Here is a 22,372-nt window from a genome sequence, read left to right as displayed (position 1 = left end):
GAAGAAAGCAACACTGGCACCTGTTTCCCCCGATGTGGAGGGCGAAGAATCCACCTCAGAAACTACACCGCCTGGTCCTTTGATGTACTCTGCCACTAATGATGCCACTGATAATTTTATCTCTAGATATTTTAGTCCCAACAACATGCACTATATCACCTTTATCCCTCCTTCTAGCCCTCCATAAACATGCTCCCTTCCTAACACACATGCACACTTTTTTTTTTTGGGTTCAGTTATGTGGCCAGATGTCCAAGTTGACATAGCGCTTAAGGCGTTTGACTGGATGAAACAGTGCATTGGCTGCGGGTAAAGAGGGATTAAAACAGGGCCTGAGGCACTTGTGTTATATTGAAAACATCCTGGGCTGCTTTGTATGGAGATTTGCATACATCGGGGTCTGTGCGGCAATGGCCCATCTGCTGAAGTGCATTGTCCCCAAACAACAAAGTGTGTTTAAATATTTCACATCTCCATCTACTGGGACATAGGTACATAGAAAAGAGTGGAGAGTGAGTGAGAGAAATAGAGGGCGATGGAGGGGGGGTGAAAAAAAAGACAAAAAAAGGAACGAGTAGATTGGCACAGCTTTGAATTTGAACTGCTCCCAAATGTGCCTCAGTCAGAGCCACAGTAAATAACACTATTGCCGGCCAGGATCTGGGAAAATGAGGAGAATCTAAATATAATATGTTGTAAATCTGAATTCTGGTGGAAAACTTAGTTGTCTGAATACAGAAATGAAGATGTGAAATGTATGTTTTGTGCTGCGATTGTGCTCGGGAATATTCAGCTAAATATAAAACAGCTTTGAATAGCACACATGCAATTCAATAAACTTTACGTCTGACTGTTGAAACTTTCAGCACATTGTACTCTGTATCTGACATTTTCACCTAATATTAATACATTTATTTTATCATGCATGCAGTGTCAAATGAAACAATGAAAGACACTGACAGTTGATAAAAAAAACTGGCAAATATCCATAGTAGACAGTTTGTTACAGACTGGTCCAGTATTAAGTTATCATCCCTGTGGCCCAAACCCTCTTTATTGTATTAATGCCATAACTCTGGATTTCTGTGACATTTAATGGCACTGTAAAATTAGATAATTACTGTAATATACCTGTGTACTCATGCCCGTTTTCCGAGGTCAGAAACATAAAAATTAATAAGGAACAAGTGGGAGAAAGGGGACAGAGAAGAGAGATTAAATGACGTGTGTGTGCAAGAGAGTTTAAAGTGACAAAGATGGCAAAAGTTCGTTTTATTAAAGCAAAGAGAATACAGTCCGAAGTTACTTTGGCAATCCAATGTTGATGCATCCTTCCTCGATACCCCTGCATTTTTATTTTCACTCTCCTCTCCCCGTGTGTCTTTCATTTCAACCAAAACACACATCAAATGAAAAACATGCTCAGGGCAGTGGATGGTGGATGGAACAGTAAGGTGATTTAACGACGGGACGGTTTGTGTGTAGGCTGGACAGCCTGGTGCAGCCTCCGTCTTCACAACCCGCACACATACACACAAACCCATGCGCACATTTACACGTACGCACACACAGACAGACACAGACACACACACACACTGACACCAAATATCTGAAAAAACAGCCAAGATGGACGTGAGGAACATGTTGCCTGCACGGGGGAGGATTTTGGAAAGAAGAGCGTGGTCAATCTGTTTGTTTCTCTGCCACATCCAAGAAGAGTGATAATTTCATTTTCTTTCATTATTTCCTCTCTTTTATTGTACTCCTAATGTCAGATTTTGAAAGCTGCTGAGGTTTATGTTTAAGAAAAGAGCAAATCAGACAATGGTTTTTATTTATTTTGCAACAAAATGTCAGTTGTTCTGTCTCTCTTGTTCCCACGTAGCGAGACATCAAGACAGCAAATACAGACAGACCCATTGATGCTACCTGAACCGCGTACCTCTGCCTTGTCTCGCTACATCTCCCTCCGTCTAATCAAGTCTCATAAGCCGGTTCATTTATGCAAACTCTTTAGTCGTGGAAGGTCACGGTTGGAGAGTCTGTGAAAAAGTATAACAGACACACATTAACCCCCATTTAATCAGGATTACAGAGAACAACCGAGCATTATTAAACACACATCACAGAGCATGGCAGCAGTAGGGAAATATGGGACACACACATACACACACAAACACAAATCCAGCACAATCAATCTAATGGTGTGCATTAGTTAACTGCCAAATGTTGGGCTTTTTATGGCAGGATCACCCGTCCCTTGAAAAGATAAATACGGTGCACAGATCCCAGTAATTACAGCAATCCCCTTACAGCACACAGAGACCGTCCTCACTCAGCAGCCTCTCTGGAGGACTGTCGCCCTGTAGATTAAGTCATTTAGGACAGTTTTAGGGCAGCAGGGTGACTGGCAGAAGAGCTGGATGGAGAGGAGACAAAAGGACAGACAGGGGTGGTGTTAATGCGTTTTGTCTTTACAGTATTTTGGGGGAGGGGTTGTACATGTAAACAAAATGAATAGACAGTCATATGCACGGTGACACACCTGTGATGTCCTGTAAACTTCCTGTGATTCAGTCAAGTCAATTTATTTATAGAGCACATTTAAAAACAACAAACGTTGACCAAAGTGCTTTACAGAGAGATTAAATACACAGGAATGACCAAATATAAACACAGAAATGAGCAAATAAAAACATAACACATAAATAATTTAACAAAATTGTATAATACCTTGATAAAATCATAACACAAACAGCAAAGCAAACAAATAAAAAACAGTCAACATCAGTCAACACATAAAGTAAAGGTTCATGAAATTTGTGTGGACAGTTTGAATCTTAAATTGTGATCCCATGGGGTGGACAGAAAATATGAATATATTCACAATATAATACAACATGTCCACTCGTTAACAACATTTCTCCTTAGCACCCCTAGTGGTCAAAAACTCCATGGAGTACCTTTAAAGGCTTTCTCGGTTGCCTATAACAGAATGTGGACTGATTTCTATGTAAAGGATTCTGGACGGGTTTCCAAAGGAGGTGACGTTATGCGGGCTCCAGAGTGCTTAGCCCCTCTTCAGCTCCATGTTCAGCTCAGTCCGCTACTGTCACCAAAAGACCGGCACCCGTCAAAACACAGAGCCCAACACAAAGCTCACGTAGCTTGCTTGCTAACGCGGACGAATTGCTAGCTAGCAAAGTGCTGTTTTGAGTGGATAACACCAGTTAATTCATCCAGACTCTCCGAGCTTATCTGGCTGATAACCTCGCTCTCTTGCTGTTTTCAAATCACTTCATCAGCTCACAATACAAACGCCAGATCCATGCAGCAGCTAAGTTACAGCTAGCTGGCCAACATTAGCTTTCTCGCTAACAATATGACTAGCAAAATACTACCTGATGATAACTGATCCATGATACTAACTGATGTATTATGTTGGTGTTGATTTTAGCCAACAATGAATGATGTAACGATACAAAGCAAATGTGTATTAACATGATAGGGTTGTTTTTTTGAGGGCGATTTTTTGTCATTTTATTTGGCTGATTGAGAGCCGCTGCTCAGCAATGGGCTCTCGGCTAGCTAGTCTTGGTCCAGTGGAAGAGAGAAACTTGAATTCAGAAGGTATGCGGTTGTATTTTTGTGTTTAATAAGGAAAGTAGTTTTGTGAGTTTATTTATTTGACTAAAAAAAAGAGAGTTTGTGGAGCGCAGCGAACTCACCGCTTGCACACATCTATGGGGGTTGCCGGTGCTGTATCCGGCTCGATTGCTTTCTACTAGCCAAGAGCGATGCATGGCAGGAGTGGACAACTCTAACTGCAACCTGAGCTAAGGTAATATTAGGTTTAGCCAGCTAGCTGTAATTTAGCTATATGGCATGGATCTGGCGTTGTTTGCTTCGTAATGTTAGCTGATGACGTAACTTGCATATGGCAAGCCAGTTTGTATCACGAAGCAAATGGTCCAGAAAAGTATATAGGAACATTACACATAGTAACATTATTCTAGATATGATTGTAAATCAGTCGTGTGTGTCACTTCACTGTTTTGGCTCGCCACTTAGCGGCCACCGGCGTCATTAAAAACAACAACTTTCTGAAAACGCCATACAGAACCTTTAAGCTATAATTTTTCTTTCTTTTTTAAATTTTTTTTTTTTACAGCTGCTCATGTTTGTATGCAGTGAAATCCCAGTACTGTCATATAAAAGCTGAGTCTTCTGTCCTCATACCTGCTCTCTCTAGAAGAGCTTACTGCAGACTATGACATTTCTTTTTGGTGTAGATCACAGAAAGTTTAGACTCCTTAGAATGCCTCGACTGTGTCTGTACATGAGGGTCTGTTGAAATGTGTGTGTGTGTGTGTGTGTGTGTGTGCGTGTGCGTGTGTATGTGTGTGTGTATGAAGGGCAGCGATGGGTGCAGTTTAGCAAAGGGAACTGAGTAAAGCCTTCAGGCCGCGGGGCGATTGATGTCCAGCGGGTGACTGAGGAACAGTAACTCACACTGCTCTCTGACTGCATCTAAAACTCTCATTAGTTTAAGTGTGTGAGAGTTCTCTGCCTCTGCACCCTTCAGACCACACAGAGAGGCAGAGGGCCAAAACCTCCTCAGATGGCTTTCACTGCAGGGGAGGCATGCAAGGAGGTGAACATGCATGTCTGCAAGCACCCAAACTTTCACACAAAAACACATTTTGTACGCACACATTAGTCTCTCTGCCTGTGTGTTTCTTTCTTGCAGCATGCATGTACATAACCGTGAGCATGCAGCTTAACAGCAGGGGCCTAATGAGGTCTGAAATATGAGCGGTAAACATTTGTATGGACAGATGTGGATTAATGTTCATCTTTTCTTCAAGCGCAGAGATTAAACCTGATTTAGGTTTTTTTTTCTATTTGATTACAGAGAGACAGAAATGAAGAGAGGAGGTAAATGAGACACAGTGGGAAAGAGAAACAAAGGAAGAAAACAGAGTGATTGTGTCTCTTACTTATGGGGAAGTTGCCAGAAGAAGCCAGACAGTGAAAGTGGAAGGAACAAAGACAAAAAAAAACAAATAGCGGGATTGGATGGAAGGGGAGGCAGAGGGAATCGTCAGATGCTCCTCATTCCTGTTGTGGGTTGCTGAAGTGAAGGAGGAGAAATTTGAGTCATGGGGACGGAATCAGAAATGTCAACAGATTGAGTCAGAGCAGAGCTGGGACCGTCTGGAAGGAGAGAGTATCAACACTGACTGAGGGGCACGCAAGATTTTGGGACCGTCACTGGGCTAATGGAAAAATTATTGGACATTATGTGTGTGCGTGTGTGGATGTGTGTGTACGTGTTGCATGGGGGAGGATGTGGGATTGGCTTAGTCTGCTGTCTATAATGAATGGTTAATGTTAGTCGGGGAAAAAATGAATACGGTCACCATCTGCTCGATCTAAGTCTGCGTTCTGTGCATGTGTGTGTGCGCACATTTGTGTGTATGACGGTCATGCAGACACACACACACACACACACACACACACACAATGTGCTCTTGGAGAGGGATTTGGAAATATGGAATGGAAGAAAAGGGAGGGAGGAAGCAACTAACAGAAGAGAGACATGTAAGAAAAACCTGCACAAAACCGGAGAAAGAGATAATGAAAGTGATGGAAAAAGAGAAAAAAGAAATGATATTCTTGTAGGCGACATCATATGTGTTTAGATGCAGCGGAGACGCAGATACAGGTGAGCACAAATAGGGCACAAGCCATGAATTCTGTCAGGTTTCTCAAGCACATGTAGCCTATGGCGGCAAACACACACGCATACACCAAAAAACATTCACAACGCACTATAAAGGAATGGAAAGGTTTATATTAACAATACTGTAAAGGACGTTGACAATTAAACTAAAGATACCTCTTTAAGAACATACTTTGATTTGTGTTAGCAACACACTACACATTCACACTGGTGGAAGAAGCTTTTTTAAAAGTAGAGATACCAGCATGTAAAAATACTCCATACTGCATTCATATTTTATTTCAGTGAAAGTACAGACATATTATCAGTAAAATGCACTTACTATAAGTACTAAAGCAGTACTCATTGTGCAGAATGGTTATAATATTGGAATGTAATTGTTTATGCATTAATGTCTATAATTATAATGTTGTAGCTGGTCGAGGTGGAGCCAATAACTGTAGTCTAATCTACAACAATTTATTATATTTAATGAAATGATTTTATATTTTTTTTGTTTATATGAATCTGCAAAGTAAATACAGCTGTCCAATGAATGTAGAGCAGAAAATGTACAATAATTTCTTAAGGAGCATATAATTAAATTACTTTTTCACATTTTTGTCATTCAAAATGTTCATAATACCTACATGAGGCAAAGTTAAATCTCATATACTGAATAATTGTCAGGGATTCAGTGTGAAATTAAAAAGTTAGAGTTATGTAAGATCCAATGAATAGTTTTGAAGGGATAAGTAGGCACAATTTTTTATGATGTTAGAGATGTTATATGTAGTTTAAATGTTACGAGCAAAAATTTAGGACCTCTGTACAGCTATCTATTACTAGACTACCCTGTGAACACACAGTAACAGTATTTAAAGCTTTAGGGGGATTACAAGTGTTGAGGACACTGGAACAGTATCATCCCCGGCTGTGCTCACACATAAACACACACACACTCTCTCTCACCCACTCACACACCAACACAGAACAAATGCATGTCCGTTAGTTATTTGTTGGGTTTTTTTGTCTGTGAACACATCACATTTGTCTCCAAAGTTTAAAACATGCCCCCCCCCCCCACCACACACACACACACACACACAGTTTTCATGCATCATCATGCTCTTGGGTAGCCATGACAGAGAGGAACTGCAGCACTGATAAAACATTTGTGATACATCTCTGAACACTAGGTTGATAAGTAAATACAGCCTACATCGATAATCCTCATGTCACTATGCGCTCTGTATCATGCAGACAGTTGCATACACACACACACACACACGCACACACACACACACGCGCACACACACACACACACACACACACTGCCAGGTTGTGATTAAATTCTCTGTGGCCTATGATCCGCCTCTAAATCTTTGCAATTTTCATTTTATGCAGCTTTAATATGGATCATAGTTGCTCTCAGAGTGCCCCATCTCCTAATCTGGAGCAATCTGAGCTGAGCCTGGCTGTGCCAACAGCTGACGCTAAGCCAACCAGTCACACTCAACCAGCCAGCAAGTCATCCACAAAGCCTCCGTGCAGTCGGTAGGCCCAAAATGCCATGAGATGGGAGAAGTTGGAAATATTTTAGAAGAATTTTTATGAAATAGTTGAGCAGATAAGCAGCAACTGCACACTGAACAAGTAACTGATGTGGGAAATTGTACACAAACAAATGACAGCAAATAAAGGAAAAAACTAATTTAGGAAAATGTGTCTACCATGTTGACAATTTTGCAGATTTTAGCGAAGAAATGAGAAACAATATTAAAGTTTGAAGGTGCCACTGTAGTTTTTCCTGCTGATAATAAATACTGTACATGTGCATAGATGTAAATCTTGATCTCGTTACGATCTGAAGGACCTGGTGGAGGAGGTGGAGGGAGGGGGGCTGAAGGGTAACGCTTGTTGAGGTCACGGAGCTGCGGTGTGTTTGGGTGGGGTACCATGTCAGGGCACATTAGACACACACGCACATGAACAGTCCATTTTCCCATGATATTCAGTACATACAAGCACATAAATACACACACACACACATGAGATGACCCTGTTTTTCAGAGCAAGGGGATGGGGCATAAGAGGATTAAGTCATTAAGGGTATACTGTTAAAAAATGTATATTAATATTGTAATGCTTAGATCCAGGAATTCCAGACCCACTCTCTTGAAATCATGTAACTGTTCGTGTCAAATTGTAGAAAGATACATTTATGATATTTCCTGTATTGTTTAGTTGCAGAAGTAGGAATCGTTGCATGTTGCTGTCGTGTTTCTCTCAGTCTAGATTAAATTGTCATGTCAAAATACAGACGAGTAACCAGCTGAAGTGTTGGACCAGGAGCAGGCACCCTGCTGGGACTCATGTAAATAATACTGCTGCTGATGGAGGAAAACCCACAAACTGAGCAAAGCTAATGCTAGGCTTAACTCTCTCTCTCTCTCTCTCTCTCTCTCTCTCTCTCTCTCTCTCACACACACACACACACACACACACACACATACACACTGAATTACATTGCAAGTTTGCTTTGCTTCGTCTCTGCAATACCAAAGTAACTGTAGATGAATCCATCCAGTTGTGATGATGATTCCTGTTACTGATGTTAATGAGGAACAGAGAGTGAAAATGTAAGAGGGAGAGTGAACATCAGGAGAAGGGGGTCACCCCACCACCTCAGCCTGCTTAATCCTCCCAGTGGCAGACGGCAAGACCAGTTAGATATCAGGAAACCCTTATGGACACATTTAGAGCACAGTGCTTTTACACCTTGGTGGCCACATTTGTCATTTATGTGAGTATGGTAGGTTTGACGGACATGAACAAATTGTATGCTTGTTAGATAATATACTGTATGTTATGTATTTCTGGTGCGGTAAGATTTTAGGTTGAAATAGTTAACACGAAATATTCAAACATTTTCAGTTTACCTCATAAAAGCCCTCATGTCCTTATGATATGTCAGTAACTGTTTGTGTTGCTCTCACTTTTTGTGCATTGTTCATGACACAGTTTATCCATATGACATTTGCTATTCCATAATCTGTCTATCATCCGTCTAGGGATGTTCCTCTAACAAAGCCATCTTTGCTAACATCTAGTTTAATTTTAAATTGCTAAAGGTCCAGACATCCAACCGTCCAAACAAATCCCATGCTAAAGCCAAAGGCAACAATGAATTAATTCAAAGCATGTCCTGTGTAGCTAAAGCCTGTATCATAGACACGTTTCCTCATTACAATGAACACGGGCACTGTAGTTTATTTTCTCAACCCAACACATATCGTCCTGCTGCAATAGAGACTCGCACACCAAATCGGGAGCTGAAAATATTCCTCCACAAATGCAATATTTAGGCCTGTTTGATTAACAAGACTACAGTGCCCTGCTGTTTTAGGAAATCATTTAGCCGTTTAAAACAATTGAAAGTATATATTCATGTTCTCGTTTTTAAAGATTTAGATCTTCAGTAGGGATGAATGGTGCTGACTGCCTCAGATAGGGTATATGCTACCTCAGAAAGTGACAGACGAGACAGACGAAAACGTTGTTGGCTTTTGTCTTTGCGTGGAATTTGATGACAATGAGAAAAATATAGAATATTGTCAGCCTCAACCTGCAAAACTTCGACAACCCATATCATTATCAAGCCAATATTTTGTATTTTTTTTGTATATTGTACTCCAATCACGCACATAGAAGTACACTATCCCAAATATATATTTATACATATTACATCACTCATTACTCAAGAACGATAGTAAAAATGGCACAAACTGTATGCAGTACAGTACTTTATGGCATACCAGCAGTATGGCTTTAAAATGTCCCTCTCTGTGCTGAGACATTAAGGCCGCTGTCTGCCTGTCAGGAAGTGGACAAGTGCAGGTTCACCTCGGTGAACATGATTAAATCACACAATAACCTCCTTCCCCTTATCAAATCCTCTTAAGCAGGCTGTATTACATATCTGCCAAACAAAGAAAACTCAATCAGAACAATCAACCAAGCCAGGCCAAGCCCACCCTACCAGCTTGTCTGATCCCATTGCCGTGATTAAAATGAAAATGGAGCCGGGACATTACCAGAAATCCCATGTTCACCTTATAAGGAAGATCAGAAGTCTGCATGTGTGTGTGTGTGTGTGTGTGTGTGTGTGTGTGTGTGTATGTGTGTGCGTGCGTGCGTGCGTGCACACAAAAGGGGATAATATAAATGTGTCCTGTGTAATTCCCTGGCGTGGATCACAAAACACTGTTTTTATTGTTTGCAATATTAATAGAAGAAAGATTACGATTGATGGGATTGGATTAGTAATATTTAGCATTTCCATTCTCAAAAAGAAATAAATTAATTTGTTTATGAGCAGCGTGTTTTGAGGAAAACATGTTTTCATTGTGCAGTACGGAAGCACCTGTATGAATATGTGAAACTCAAAACAACATCACAGAGGTGCTGCTAGATTTTAGATTCTGGTTGTTTACAAAATGTTAAAAAATCAGACAAAGTACTGGTTTTAAAACATTAAACACAAATCAGGTATACTTTACATTTCAGCGTACAAGGACTGCAACTAATGATTATTGTCATTATCGTTTAATCTGCCAATTATTTTCTCAATTAATCACAAATAGTGAACAATGCCTGATACAATTCTCCACAGCCCAAGGTGGCGTCTTCAAATGTTTTCCACAAAGCCCAAAACCCAAACATATTTACTATCATGTAAGGCAAAGAAAAACATCAGATCTTCTTATTTGAGAAGCTGTAACCAGCAAATGTTTTGGCTTTTCTGCTCAAGAAATTTAAGTAAATTATTTATCAAAATAGTTGCCAATTAATTTTCTGTCGATCAACTAATTGACGTTGCAGCTTTAGTTTTTAGATTTGTTCCAAGTGGGCAATGGTTTCCATTCATCTCACAGTATGAGATCAACTTGCAGACACTTGAAACTTAAACTAGACAATCCATCACATTTTGTGACCATTATTTTTAGCTACCACCCAGACATACATAACTTAACTTTGCCAAAAAATGTAAATCAAGACCACATAAAGTTAATTGTGATTGAACAAAATATGAATCTTGAGCAAGTTTCAAGTCTCTGCGAATAGATTTTCCTGCTGTGCTGAAATTATTGGAAACCATCAGACTACTAACAACTTATGTGTGTTTTTTTTATTTTAGTCAGCAGTAATGCAGTGTATATGGGATTTGTAATTAACAGCCCAAAACATGCAAAACCACATAACATGCAAGGTCACCATTTCGGCCCTTTGATAAATTATTCATGTTTTGGATGCATATCAGTTTGTTTGTGCGTGAGGGGGGGACTGTCCTCTCCAGAAAACCGTGAGTGTGTGTGTGGGTGTGTTAGAGACTCCTGGGCGGGCTTACAGTAAGAGGCAAGCTTCACATTACTGTTGCTCCAATTCACTTCCTGGGATAATCCTTAACACAACAGAGGGAACGGCAGGTGACCTGGACCAACAGAGATACAGTATGGGGCTCCATTAACAGGCACACACACACGCTCACCCACACACACATGTATGCACATTTTCACACACACCGAACCACCCATTCATAAATAATATCAACATGACCCTCCCTTCACCCTTCACTCTTTCCCTCTGCTTTATCTCCACTCCTCCATCGTAGTTTCCTCTCTTTGCCTCCCCTCCTCAACTCTTAGTGAAACATATTGTAGCCCTGCTGCCTGAGATGACGGAGTGTCATTCATCCACGGCCCCAAAGTCATCTCCTCCATTAACAGCACTGTCTAATTAAACCTGTGAATGACAAACACGTAGACACAAACACAGGCCGCGCTCTAATGGCCCACTGTAGCAGGAGACTGATGGGCAGCTGTCTCTTGTCCATCCTCTGTGCAGATCAACCTTGAGTCAGGGGACCTGGGGGACGTACATTTGGACCAGTGAGATAACACTGGAAGGTTAGCAGAGCATTGATAATGAATGATTTATATACAGTAGCCTGGCAGTTAGATAAGTTAATTGATTCATTAATTGCGAACAATATTGTCTTTTAACAAGGTGATGCTGCAGTGTTTGGTATGTCTCACATATGAGTTCATCTCTTTCCAGATATTCATATTAGCAAAACAAAAACAGCGGGGGATACCGCGGGAACAAACAAGAGGTGTTTTTCTGTTGTTTGACTCAGGACCAAAAACAATTGGAGAACAATAACTGTCTCCGCAGATCATATCCGGCGTTATTATCCTCTTATTTGCATTCTATGGAAAAGGAATAACAAGGTAGTGGAGCTGTGGCTTATCTAGAGCTCCTGTATTAACCACTGTGGCATTAGCATTAGCAGGCTAAAGCTAACTCCTTCATGTAGCTCATGATGCTTCATCGAGAGAGGGTGACCGAAATCAAAAGCCTTGAAAGTCGCTCTTTCTTACAGAGAAAGAAATGGTATTATTGCATAACATTTTTTCCTGAACCCCACCCCTCTCCACAATGCATTGCCTGTTTCTATTTGTCTCTTTCAATAACGAGAATCATCCACTCTTCTACCACGGTGTCCTGAAGAAACCTCGGGATAAAAAAAAAAAACAACAACAAAAAAAGCTCAAAATCCATTTCCATATTAGTATGAAAATGTTAGAATATTTCAGTGGAATTATCCCCTCCACAAAACAGAATAAAACCCCTCTTATTCCTGCTAATCCTTCAAAGACTGTGATATTACCTGATAGGATGTTGTACAGTGTGAATACTATCAACAAGACATGCCGAAAATAATGTAAGCAGGTCCCCATTGTGGAGATTAGAGTGAACATGTCTCTCTCCCAATTTATCTCTTCCCCGAAATGTAACGCCTCATTTTCTCTGTATTTCACTCTCTCTCCCTCTCCTCTGTCTTCTTTTCTCTGATTCCAGACTGAATTATCAACTAACTGGAAGCTACTTGTTTCTTTTCCCTTTGTCAGCAGCTTTTAAAACAACATTTAAAAATTGTGCAGGACCCGGTTTAACGAAGAGAAAGAGGTGAATAACAAGAGAGTAACAGAATAGTTTGAGCATCTTGTAAGTAAAAATGTACCTATGAAATTATATATGGGAGACAATGACACACTTGGCCAACACTATGGACAAATTAAAATCACGTTTATAGAAGAGAAACAATAATTTGACCAAACTAAAGACATTCCCATCAGTCTCACCTGTACTAATGTTGAAACTAAGATGGTGAACATGGTAAATGACTGCATTTATATAGCACTTTCATTCAAAGGGCTTTACAGCTGGCCTCTCATTCACACACATGCAAGGCAGTGGCCTGACCATCAGGAGCAATTGGGGGTTCAGTGTCTTGCCCAAGGACACTTTGACATGTGGACAGGAGGAGCTGGGGATTGAACTGCCAACTTCGTGATTAGTGGACGACCCGCTCTACCTCCTGGGCCACAGCCGCCCAGATGGTAGATATTATAGATGCTAAACATCGGCATGTTAGCATTGTCGGCTATTTATCTTGTTTCTATTTCATTTCTATCTCATTCTTGAGCACTTACTGTGTTTTTTTTGTCTTCTTTTTGTGAAATTCTGTATCAGGGACCCATAAAGGCTTCTGGCCTTGTTTGCCCCCTCAAGTAACTCCCTCATTTAGTTGTTTTTTGGGCACATTTCCCCACATTTGTCATAACCAAAACAGATGCACAGCAAGGCAAAGTAAATGGATCGGAAATAACCTGCAGGGTGGCTGAGAACTTGATTGACTGATGTAAACTCAACCTCGTTGCAGTGTAACAAAGGAGCCTCGTGTCATAGAGCACAGCGCTCAGACTGTTTGTGTGGTAATTGGTCCTAGAGAGAGGAAAATCCCAGAGACTGAGCTGCAGGACACTCAAAGCCCCTCAAGTCCGGCTCTTTTCTGCTCTATACATATTGAACAGTGGAGTCAGGGGGTATAAGAAGATTATCACAATGGGATGAAGAGGCCGTAAGAGCCTTTGTAGCCTCAGTGTTGTGGTGCACAGTGAAAGTTGCTACAAGCCCTTAAACTGCTTGACCTTAAAAGCTCTGTTTATGAGCTCTCAAAGGAAAAAAGAAGGGAATAAAAAATTGCAAACACAATACATAAAATGGCTAAACAAAGTGCTGTAAATATTGTCATCATTGAACACAACGAAAGAATATAAAAAATGTTGTCAGGTAGTGATAAGATGTCATCAAAAATGCCTGAAGCAAAAGCGTCATTGTCTTATTTTCACTTAAAAAATCCTTCCTTGTTCAGCACAGGGTTATTTTGTGTGTACGTGCGTGTGTGTGTGTGTGTGGTGAGAGCGACTGAAGCATTGAAATGACATGAAGAGTTATTTGGGCTGTAATGAAGCTGCTTAATGAAATCAGTGCCCTTGAAAGTTCTTCATCAATTTTAGCTCCCTTGCTCACTTGCTCGCACTCCACCATTCCAGCCTGTCAGCTAATCCACGCGCGCGACACAATATTAATTAAACACAGCGTTTCCTGAAGTACTTAAGTGAAGCGCTATCATTGATAATGAGCAGGTTTAAAGGAGTCACATCCCTCCAAAATTACTTTTTAAACCGGCCTTATTAAGCAGAAAATGAGGCCCAAATCAGCCTACAAGCTCCTCATTAAAAGCCACTGATCCTTGGCCAGGCGCATGTTCCAATGGTTTTAATTAGGCTAACGCAAGATCGCCGGCGACAGGAAGTGCCATTAATCTTGTCTTTTCATTCAGAGAGGGTGGGGGTACAGCATGTTGTGGCCTGGTGCCTCAAATGCCACAACAGGACGAGAATTAGAAAATCAAGTGACATACTTTAAATTGTTCTTCATTTGTGTGGACGAGGAGAAATATGCATTTTTACGCTTCCTCTCTGTTACAACCTTTAGCAACACATTGTAATTACAAGCTAGTCTTGCTAAGTGCATCATTAGTTACACACACACACACACAAACAGGATGAAATGTGTCTTCATTTTTTCTGTGTGTGTTTATGAGTTGCACTCGCAGTAGAGGATGGTCCCGGCCCTGCCTGTCACACCTTCTCCGCATGGAGGATTATGGATGGCCAATTACATCGCTTTTGTCATTAATTAATGAGGATAACGAGCTCCCCCTGCTCCCCACAAAACCATGGTGCTCCTCAGCTGGTACTGAACAGGGAGAGGGGTGCTGGGCCATGTGTGTGTGTGTGTGTGTGTGTGTGTGTGTGTGTGTGTGTGTGTGAAAGAGACAGCGAGGGAGAAAGAGATATAGAGAGTAGTCTATGTGAGTACAAAAGCCTGAACACAGAGATGATTGTTGACCCCAGGGCTTTGCATGTACATTTTGTCCAGCGAGTTGAGGTGCGTTTGCGTGTCTGTGTGTGTGTGTGTGTGTGTGTGTGGGTGGGTGTTTGCTCACCACCAGTCCTGTATCTGTGGGGCCATTACAGAGATTAGGCAGTGCTACAGTAACGGATGCCCCCGATTGTCAGCTCGCATCCTCTGTCAAGACAAGGAGCTAAAAGCGAAAGAGTGAGAGTGATGAGCACGGTGGTAGAAAAGGGGGGAGGGACCGTGGAGGGAGGAGAAACATGGAGGCATGTTCGCAGGAGAAAAGAGGAGGGGAAAAGAGAGGCTTTAGCAAAGTGGAAGGGAAGTCTTGCAACAAAACTGAGACGTCATGAGATCTATCTCCACGTAAGCTACACACAAAGAGCACCTATAAAAGAGATGATAAAGCCACCGCGGCCCTGAAGAGGACATCATATTCAACAACGGCTCAGACCGTTGTCATCCACTGCTGCCTATCCCTCCTCCATCTCTGCTCCCTCCCACCAGGCCCAATTTGGCCCCTGCCACACTGTCTGGGTCCACCATGCGTGGTGTCAGGTGCCTTGTGGCGATAGGCAAAACGCTTTGCCTGACTGCCATGTTTCAAGGGTTTTTGCGGCCATATGAGCACAAAACACACTCTCACACACACACGCTCAATGTACAAAACACACAGACACATGCAAACAGACATCACCCTCTCCACCCCCCTTTAGACGTCTGATTAACGAATGAAGGGCCCCGGCCCATCCCGCCGCACTTGCAGCAACGTCGCCCCGAATCACATGGCTCCTCGGAACCAACTGACTCACCCGCTCATCGCTTCCGACAAGGCGGGGCTGGGAGGGATGACAGAGTGTGATGTCATAGCGGAGGAGAGAAGTTGGGGGTCCATGGGTGATGGGTGGGTGAGGAGGAGGGGGGGCGGGCAGGCGTCTTTACAGTGCCACCGCCGGCACAAAAACACTGAGGCACCAGCACCTCTTCTCTTTCTCCACGCTCCATTTCTACCACCCAACACACTGTTGAACCACCACACACACACACACACACACACACACACTTGTTTAACCCTATTGTTTATCTCACCTCCTCAACCCTTCTCCCCATCATGAACCTGCCTGAACCAACCAAATCTTCTACGTCACCTGGCCTCTAAAGCCACAACTATAGCCTATGCTTCTGTGAGCAAATTCCAATAACAATAAAATAAAAATCTAATGTTTTATAAACCGCCTTTGTCCCCCACTGTAAGTATAATCAGAGTTGAAGTATGTTCATTTTCCTTCAAGGCCCCTGTAAGTGCAGTCTGTGTGTGGGGCTGTGTGTGTGTGAGATGAAGTGCTACAATGTGCATCAGACACATGAACTTGCGCATGGAGAGAACTTAATTAGAGAAAACAGCGCTGTCAGATGCATTAGGCAGAGGTACGCACTTAAGGGCATATGGTTTTAGTACTATACCATCGGGTTAGAGAAAAAGCACACAAACATACCTCAAAGCTCCGAGCCATGCTAATGAAATCACTCCCTTTCTATCCCACTGAGAGCAAACACAAATGTTTACAGACATCACACAGTCTGTCCGTACTCCTGCACCACACTGGGCTGTCGTGAGAGTGGTAGTGCTGTGTGTTTGTCTGCATAAAGACACTGCCAACAACAGACAATAGGTAAGAATAAGCAGTCAGATGTCAGTTTATAACAGCTCTTTGTAATGTTATTAAAATTGATTTATTGCATATCCTATTTAGTCTGTATTTGAGCCTATAATTAATATTATAGTACCACTATAGTAACACTCCAACCCCCCTATTTAGCATTTATTAACAGTATATAAACAATTAATAAACGTTTTATCACACACTATATTGTAATTGAAGCGTTTATGATTTTATTTGTCAACAACTACAACTCCTCATGTGGGCACCCACAAGGAGGCTGGTGTATAAAAGATAATGAATGACAATATTGTAAAACACAGTTAATAATAATGTAAAAGATGATGTTGTAACTGTTGACAAATATTGTACATTAATCGTTCTCAAAAATGTCCTTATATCTGCTCATAACTACATTATAGTGTGTTAGAAACCATTTATCAAACATGCCCATAAATGTTAAAAAGGGGGCAGTTAAAGTATCAATATTATCTTTCAACTGTTTGAACTACATGGATTATTTGATTATTTTATAAACGGGGGAACAAATGGCAGCAGCAATGTGAGATTATAATTATAATTACAGGTGAAATTATGTTAATCTGCAATACTCCATCTGATTGAAAATCTGTTATTTTGTGAGGAGCGGACAGCGACGATGCAGCTCAAACTGTGTCCTGGTACAACACATCAATTAGATGCCACTGAGATATTTTAAATGGGCACAATTGTCTTTGAATTTTTGCAGTTTTTGAAGTTTTCAAATCATTGCAACCTTTTCAAGTTTTTCAGACAGGCTCACTTAGTGTGTTTGTTTTTTACATCTTGACACACATGGCAGACTTTCTGCGGGGGGCATGCCCAGGGCATATTGAGGCGTTGATCTGTTTGCTGTGTTGCATCCAAAAATTAATGTGTTTGTAAAATCCTGATTGTGTTGCTAAAAATCACCCTCTTGTATGTTTGTTTTAGTCAATATTTTCCTGTATTTTTTTGCCAGCTATGAACACAGTTAATTGAGTTATTATTATAATTATATTCTTCTGCTATAGAATGCAAATGCTTTAAGAGACATGAATTGTGTATTCATAAAAATTAAAATTAGAACATTATTTCCTAAGAACCCCTCTCTTCAATCAAATCAACACGTTGCACAGAGTAACATTAGTACACTAGGCACCAGGCATGCTTTACCACTTGATGATATTGTTTTACTACTCAGTAGGCGCTCATAAGGCAAAATACACCAGCAAAATGTAGCTTACACATCCCTAAACTACAGAATTATCTCATTACAGGGAAATGTGAAGATAATTGGTGATTTTATGTACACACCATCCATTGCTGGTGGACTAAAGGGCCAGGAAACACTTCCATGCGACCAGCAAAATCACAAATCTGTCTTAATGTATAGATGTAGCCTACATGCCAAATGACACACTGCCACCATGCACACTGACGGCCATTAAGATAATAAGGTGACACAATAAAACATATATTTCAGCAGCTCGACATTAGAGGTCTATAGGGAGGGAAAGTGACCACCCAACCGTCCGTGCAAAAAGGCAACCATCTCATTTATGGCAATTAGGCTGTACGGAGACTGATGGAGCGCAGGGCCCGAGTCCTCACATCATCAGCAGCATTTGTCACATTTCATCCCCGCTGCCCTGACTGTCTCATGGGGCCTCAGACAAGACATGTGTCATCAGAGGGCCAATTTAAGATGCCATGGGTGGCCTGTTGTTGTGACATGCAGCTAAATTGTAAGAGAGAGACTGGGGTGGATCACTTAGTCACTCTCTGACTAGCATAAAATAGACTGGCCTGATCTAAATGTCTGGTCTAATATATTCTAAACAGCATGGCTTAGTTTGCGTAGAAGCACGAATACCAAATTATTGTAGACGTGTTGATAAAGGAAGAGCACCAGTGGGATTAAAAGCAAGGATTTCTTTTGATTTCTGAAAGAAATAAGAAAAGATGGATACTGTTAATCACAAAATCATTCAACTTTGTGGACTGGTTGTGACAGGGAAACAAAGCTTATTTAATGGCCTGTTTGATCAATCATTGTAGTGACAGCCTAATCTAATTCAGTACTAGTGTGTGGATTATATTGAAAATAACTTCCACATGTGCGGTGTTAATTTGCAGGCTACAAAAACACTATAAGCATCTCTTACTGTTATCAAGCCAGGTGTAAAATCCAAAATTGTTATATAGCCTATACTGTATAAATATATAGAATGATTAACACAAAAAGAGCAACAATATAGCACCAATATCAATGTTGTAGCAAAGACGAAAGGTACAAACCAAGGTACCAAGACAAAGGTAAAACCCAGAAAGTGTCAGTTTCCAGGTGAAGGTGCCTGCTGTCAGACAAATACAGACAATCAAAGACAAAGGAAACACACACAGACATCTTTTCAGGAATATAAATATCACTACTACTATGACCACTTCAAACATGAATTCTCAGATTCTTTTCTAAATTCATCCAAGTTAAAACCTGCAATAACAAACTAGCCCTGCAACGTTCACTGAATTAAGTCGAGCAGGGAGACAGGAGCTGAAATCGTGTTAATAGCTGTCCAGAGTGTAAGAGCCCGCCAAGGAAGCCTGCAAATCACCCAAATACCCAGAGACAGGTCCTAGGTGCCCCGGGCGGATCTTGCGCCCTTCCCCTCAGCGCCACCGACCCTGCTGCGTGCCAAACAGGCCCCACCAGCCCCTCTGAGCTCGCTGAGACCTAGCTATTCATGTCAGAGGCTTCTCATGCAAGAAAAGAAAGTTGCCAACTCATTTTAGGAGGGCCACTCAGAGGGTGAGAGCCGGAAATCAGTTTAGCAGCGTGAGAGGCGACTGTTTGATTTTCAGACTTTTTTTTAAGCGTTTGCCCAACAACATTTTACGATTAATTTGATAATTAAACTATAACATAGCCTATAATCTACACAACATAATTAACCTACAAGCAAAAAGACATGTTTAAAATGATCATTTTAAATGATGTCTTATGCAATTGTGGCTGGCATTTTAAGTTGTCTATATGTTATTTAATGTGTGCTTAATGTGAAAATGTTTTAAAGCTGTGAAATGGTTGTTGAAATGAAGCAAACCGGGTCCAAGCATAGATATGTGTTTTAATTATAAAGACATATAAACAATATATGAAATCCAACGTTGCAACACAACCAAAAAAAAAACAAAAAAACGCGTCTTCAATGTAGCCTATAGGCTGCTGGAGTTATATAACCGTTAGTATAGCCGGGCTTGGAGCAAGTGATTTTTCCACAGTTGTACAATACAATCATGTGAGATGTGCAATAACTTAAAATAATAATAAAAAAACAACTTGTCAACACATCGGTAAATCTATAAATATATCAACCAACATCACATTTCCCCCCTCACATAGCATCAGTACAGTCAGTCAAGGGAAGTCCTTTCTCAATTGCTGTGTTAAATTTAAAAGTCGCATTTCGCATGTTGTTGTTGTTGAATGTTGCATAGATTACAAATAAGAGCTGATAACTTAACTAAAATGTACCCAAACTCATAATTTGGACATGGCCTGTAGTGTCTGTAAAGTACGAGCGACAGGGTTTTTGACTTCATCTTATAACAAGGCCTAAACTGTCTGTTTTCTAAGTAGCGTTTGTTCAATCTGGGTGAAACATTGCAGTGTAATTACCCTACTTAACCATACTTTAAGATTATGCACCAGACTCAACTTGTTTTATTTTCCACAGAATGATTTAAAAATAACTAGAGTGGGAGAGAGACCGACACGGGTGCAGTAAAGGTAAAAGTTCAGGAAAAGAGACCGAAACCAAATCAAGGCTTGTCGTTGCAGTGTTTGAAGAGACTCGACGGTGTCCCGGAGTAAGTAGTGCACTTTTCGGCACAGGTGGCGAGCGAAGAGCCCGAGAACGGGTAGACGGCAGCCTGTCCAAAGGGCGCCAGTGCGGTGGGGATTGGTGAGGTTATGGTCTGTCCCTGGTTCAGATACGCCACCAGCCGCCTCATCTCCTCCAGAGCCTGAGCCTGCATGAGGATGTAGTTCTTGGCCAGGAGGAGAGTGGCTATTTTGGAGAGTTTTCTCACCGAGGGGCTGTGGGCGTAGGGGATAACAGAGCGCAGGCCGTCCAGGGCGTCGTTCAGATCATGCATCCTCCTCCTCTCCCGGGCGTTGATGCTGAGCCGCAGGGAGCGCTGCTCCTTGGACTTCTTGCCGAGGGGCCCCCCGGGCTTGTCGTCCCCAAACGACGAGCCCCTCTTCCGGGACTCCAGAGAGTCGAAGCCGTCCTCGTCGTCGCTCGTGTGCTCGCCGCCGCTCTCGTTAGACTTCGCTGTCTGCCCGGAGAGGAAGTCGGCGGCCGGTGTGAGCTGGAACCGGCCGGGACTTCCAGCACCATGGCCAGCGCCGAACCCGAAGGCTGACTGGCCGTAGCGCTGCGTCAGGTCTAGGAGCGCGTCGTTGCTGATGGACTTGAGCAGGTTCTCTTCGCTGACATTCATTTTCTCTTCCAGAACAGATTCTGACCAGGAAAAGTCTACTCTTCCGCTTTTCTCTCTCTCTATCCTATCTCTTGTTTTGAAAACTGTAGGCTGTACTCACGTAGTTCTCTCCAAGAGTTGCTGTTTTCTAGGAGTTCCTCTCTTCCCTCACTCCTTTCCTCTGTCAGTGCAGTGACTCTTCAAGAAGGAGGCTGTGAGTCTGAAGCTGAGCCTCTACATGCATTCACCTCCTCTGTACACTGCGCTCCCCCCTTGTTGCGCGCATAGCCCACGTTCAACAACACTTCTGTAATTGTGCTCGGTGAAATCGGAGCGCTCGTGTCCCCCCTTTCCTACGGTCGGTTTCCTCTCGCGCGTTTTTCTTGCCCTCCCTCGCCTTGGGCAGATTGTGACTCGCGCTCTGCCCTGCTCGCAAGTTAGTAGGAGCACGAGGCCCGCCGGGATTATCTGGCCGTCCAATCAGGGGGGCGTTTTAATTAACTCGGGAAGAGCTCAAATCCGCTCCCAATTTCAATCATTACGTGATAATTGCAGCGCAAAATGACACACAGCCGTTACTGTATTGTCCACTATTATATTATAACATATTTAAACACGTTTAACTTCATTTACTGTGAGGAATTTAAATCAACTTGAAAGTATTTAATTGTTATTTTGCTATGAAAGGCACAGGTCACAAGCAGTAGACAACATGAGCTCAGTGCAAACTTTAATGTCGCAGTATCAGACATGGAGGTGCATAAAAAGTAAACACCAGTCTGAAAAACATGTCTGTCTAGATCAGAAACACAGGGTAAGAGATCAGGTAGGGGAGCAGAAGGACACTGACAGGACACAAGGATGTTGGGAGGTTTTTACACCTCCAGGTTCTGCTCTTTCTGATCCAGACTAAAATGTTTGCTTTGGATTTGTGCATTTTTAAACAACTGTGACAGTGACAGACATCCTGGATGTCGCTGCTATAGTTTCAGTTGTGCAGCCTGCTCTGGACAGATCCCAGAAACAATGAGCTTCCATTCACCTTGCCTCCTAGCAGAGTCAGCATTGGCACCAAATTCTCAGGGACAAAGTTACATTCAATCACCTTTGCAGGTAATGTGGCGTCTTACACTGTCAGTGATTAGTG

At 41.9% G+C, this 22,372-nt stretch overlaps 1 protein-coding gene across 1 annotated transcript; it reads right to left on the bottom strand.

The window, feature by feature from the left end:
* Window positions 1-20,562: 20,562 nt before the first annotated feature.
* On the bottom strand, window positions 20,563-21,246 carry bhlhe23 (basic helix-loop-helix family, member e23). Its single transcript, XM_070911093.1, has one exon. The coding sequence runs from the start codon at window positions 21,244-21,246 to the stop codon at window positions 20,563-20,565; it is 684 nt and encodes a 227-aa protein (XP_070767194.1).
* Window positions 21,247-22,372: the final 1,126 nt, after the last annotated feature.

Source organism: Enoplosus armatus, chromosome 8 (genome assembly GCF_043641665.1).
Source record: "Enoplosus armatus isolate fEnoArm2 chromosome 8, fEnoArm2.hap1, whole genome shotgun sequence".
Classification (NCBI taxonomy): domain Eukaryota; kingdom Metazoa; phylum Chordata; class Actinopteri; order Centrarchiformes; family Enoplosidae; genus Enoplosus; species Enoplosus armatus.
This window is presented reverse-complemented; position numbering and strand designations above follow the sequence as displayed.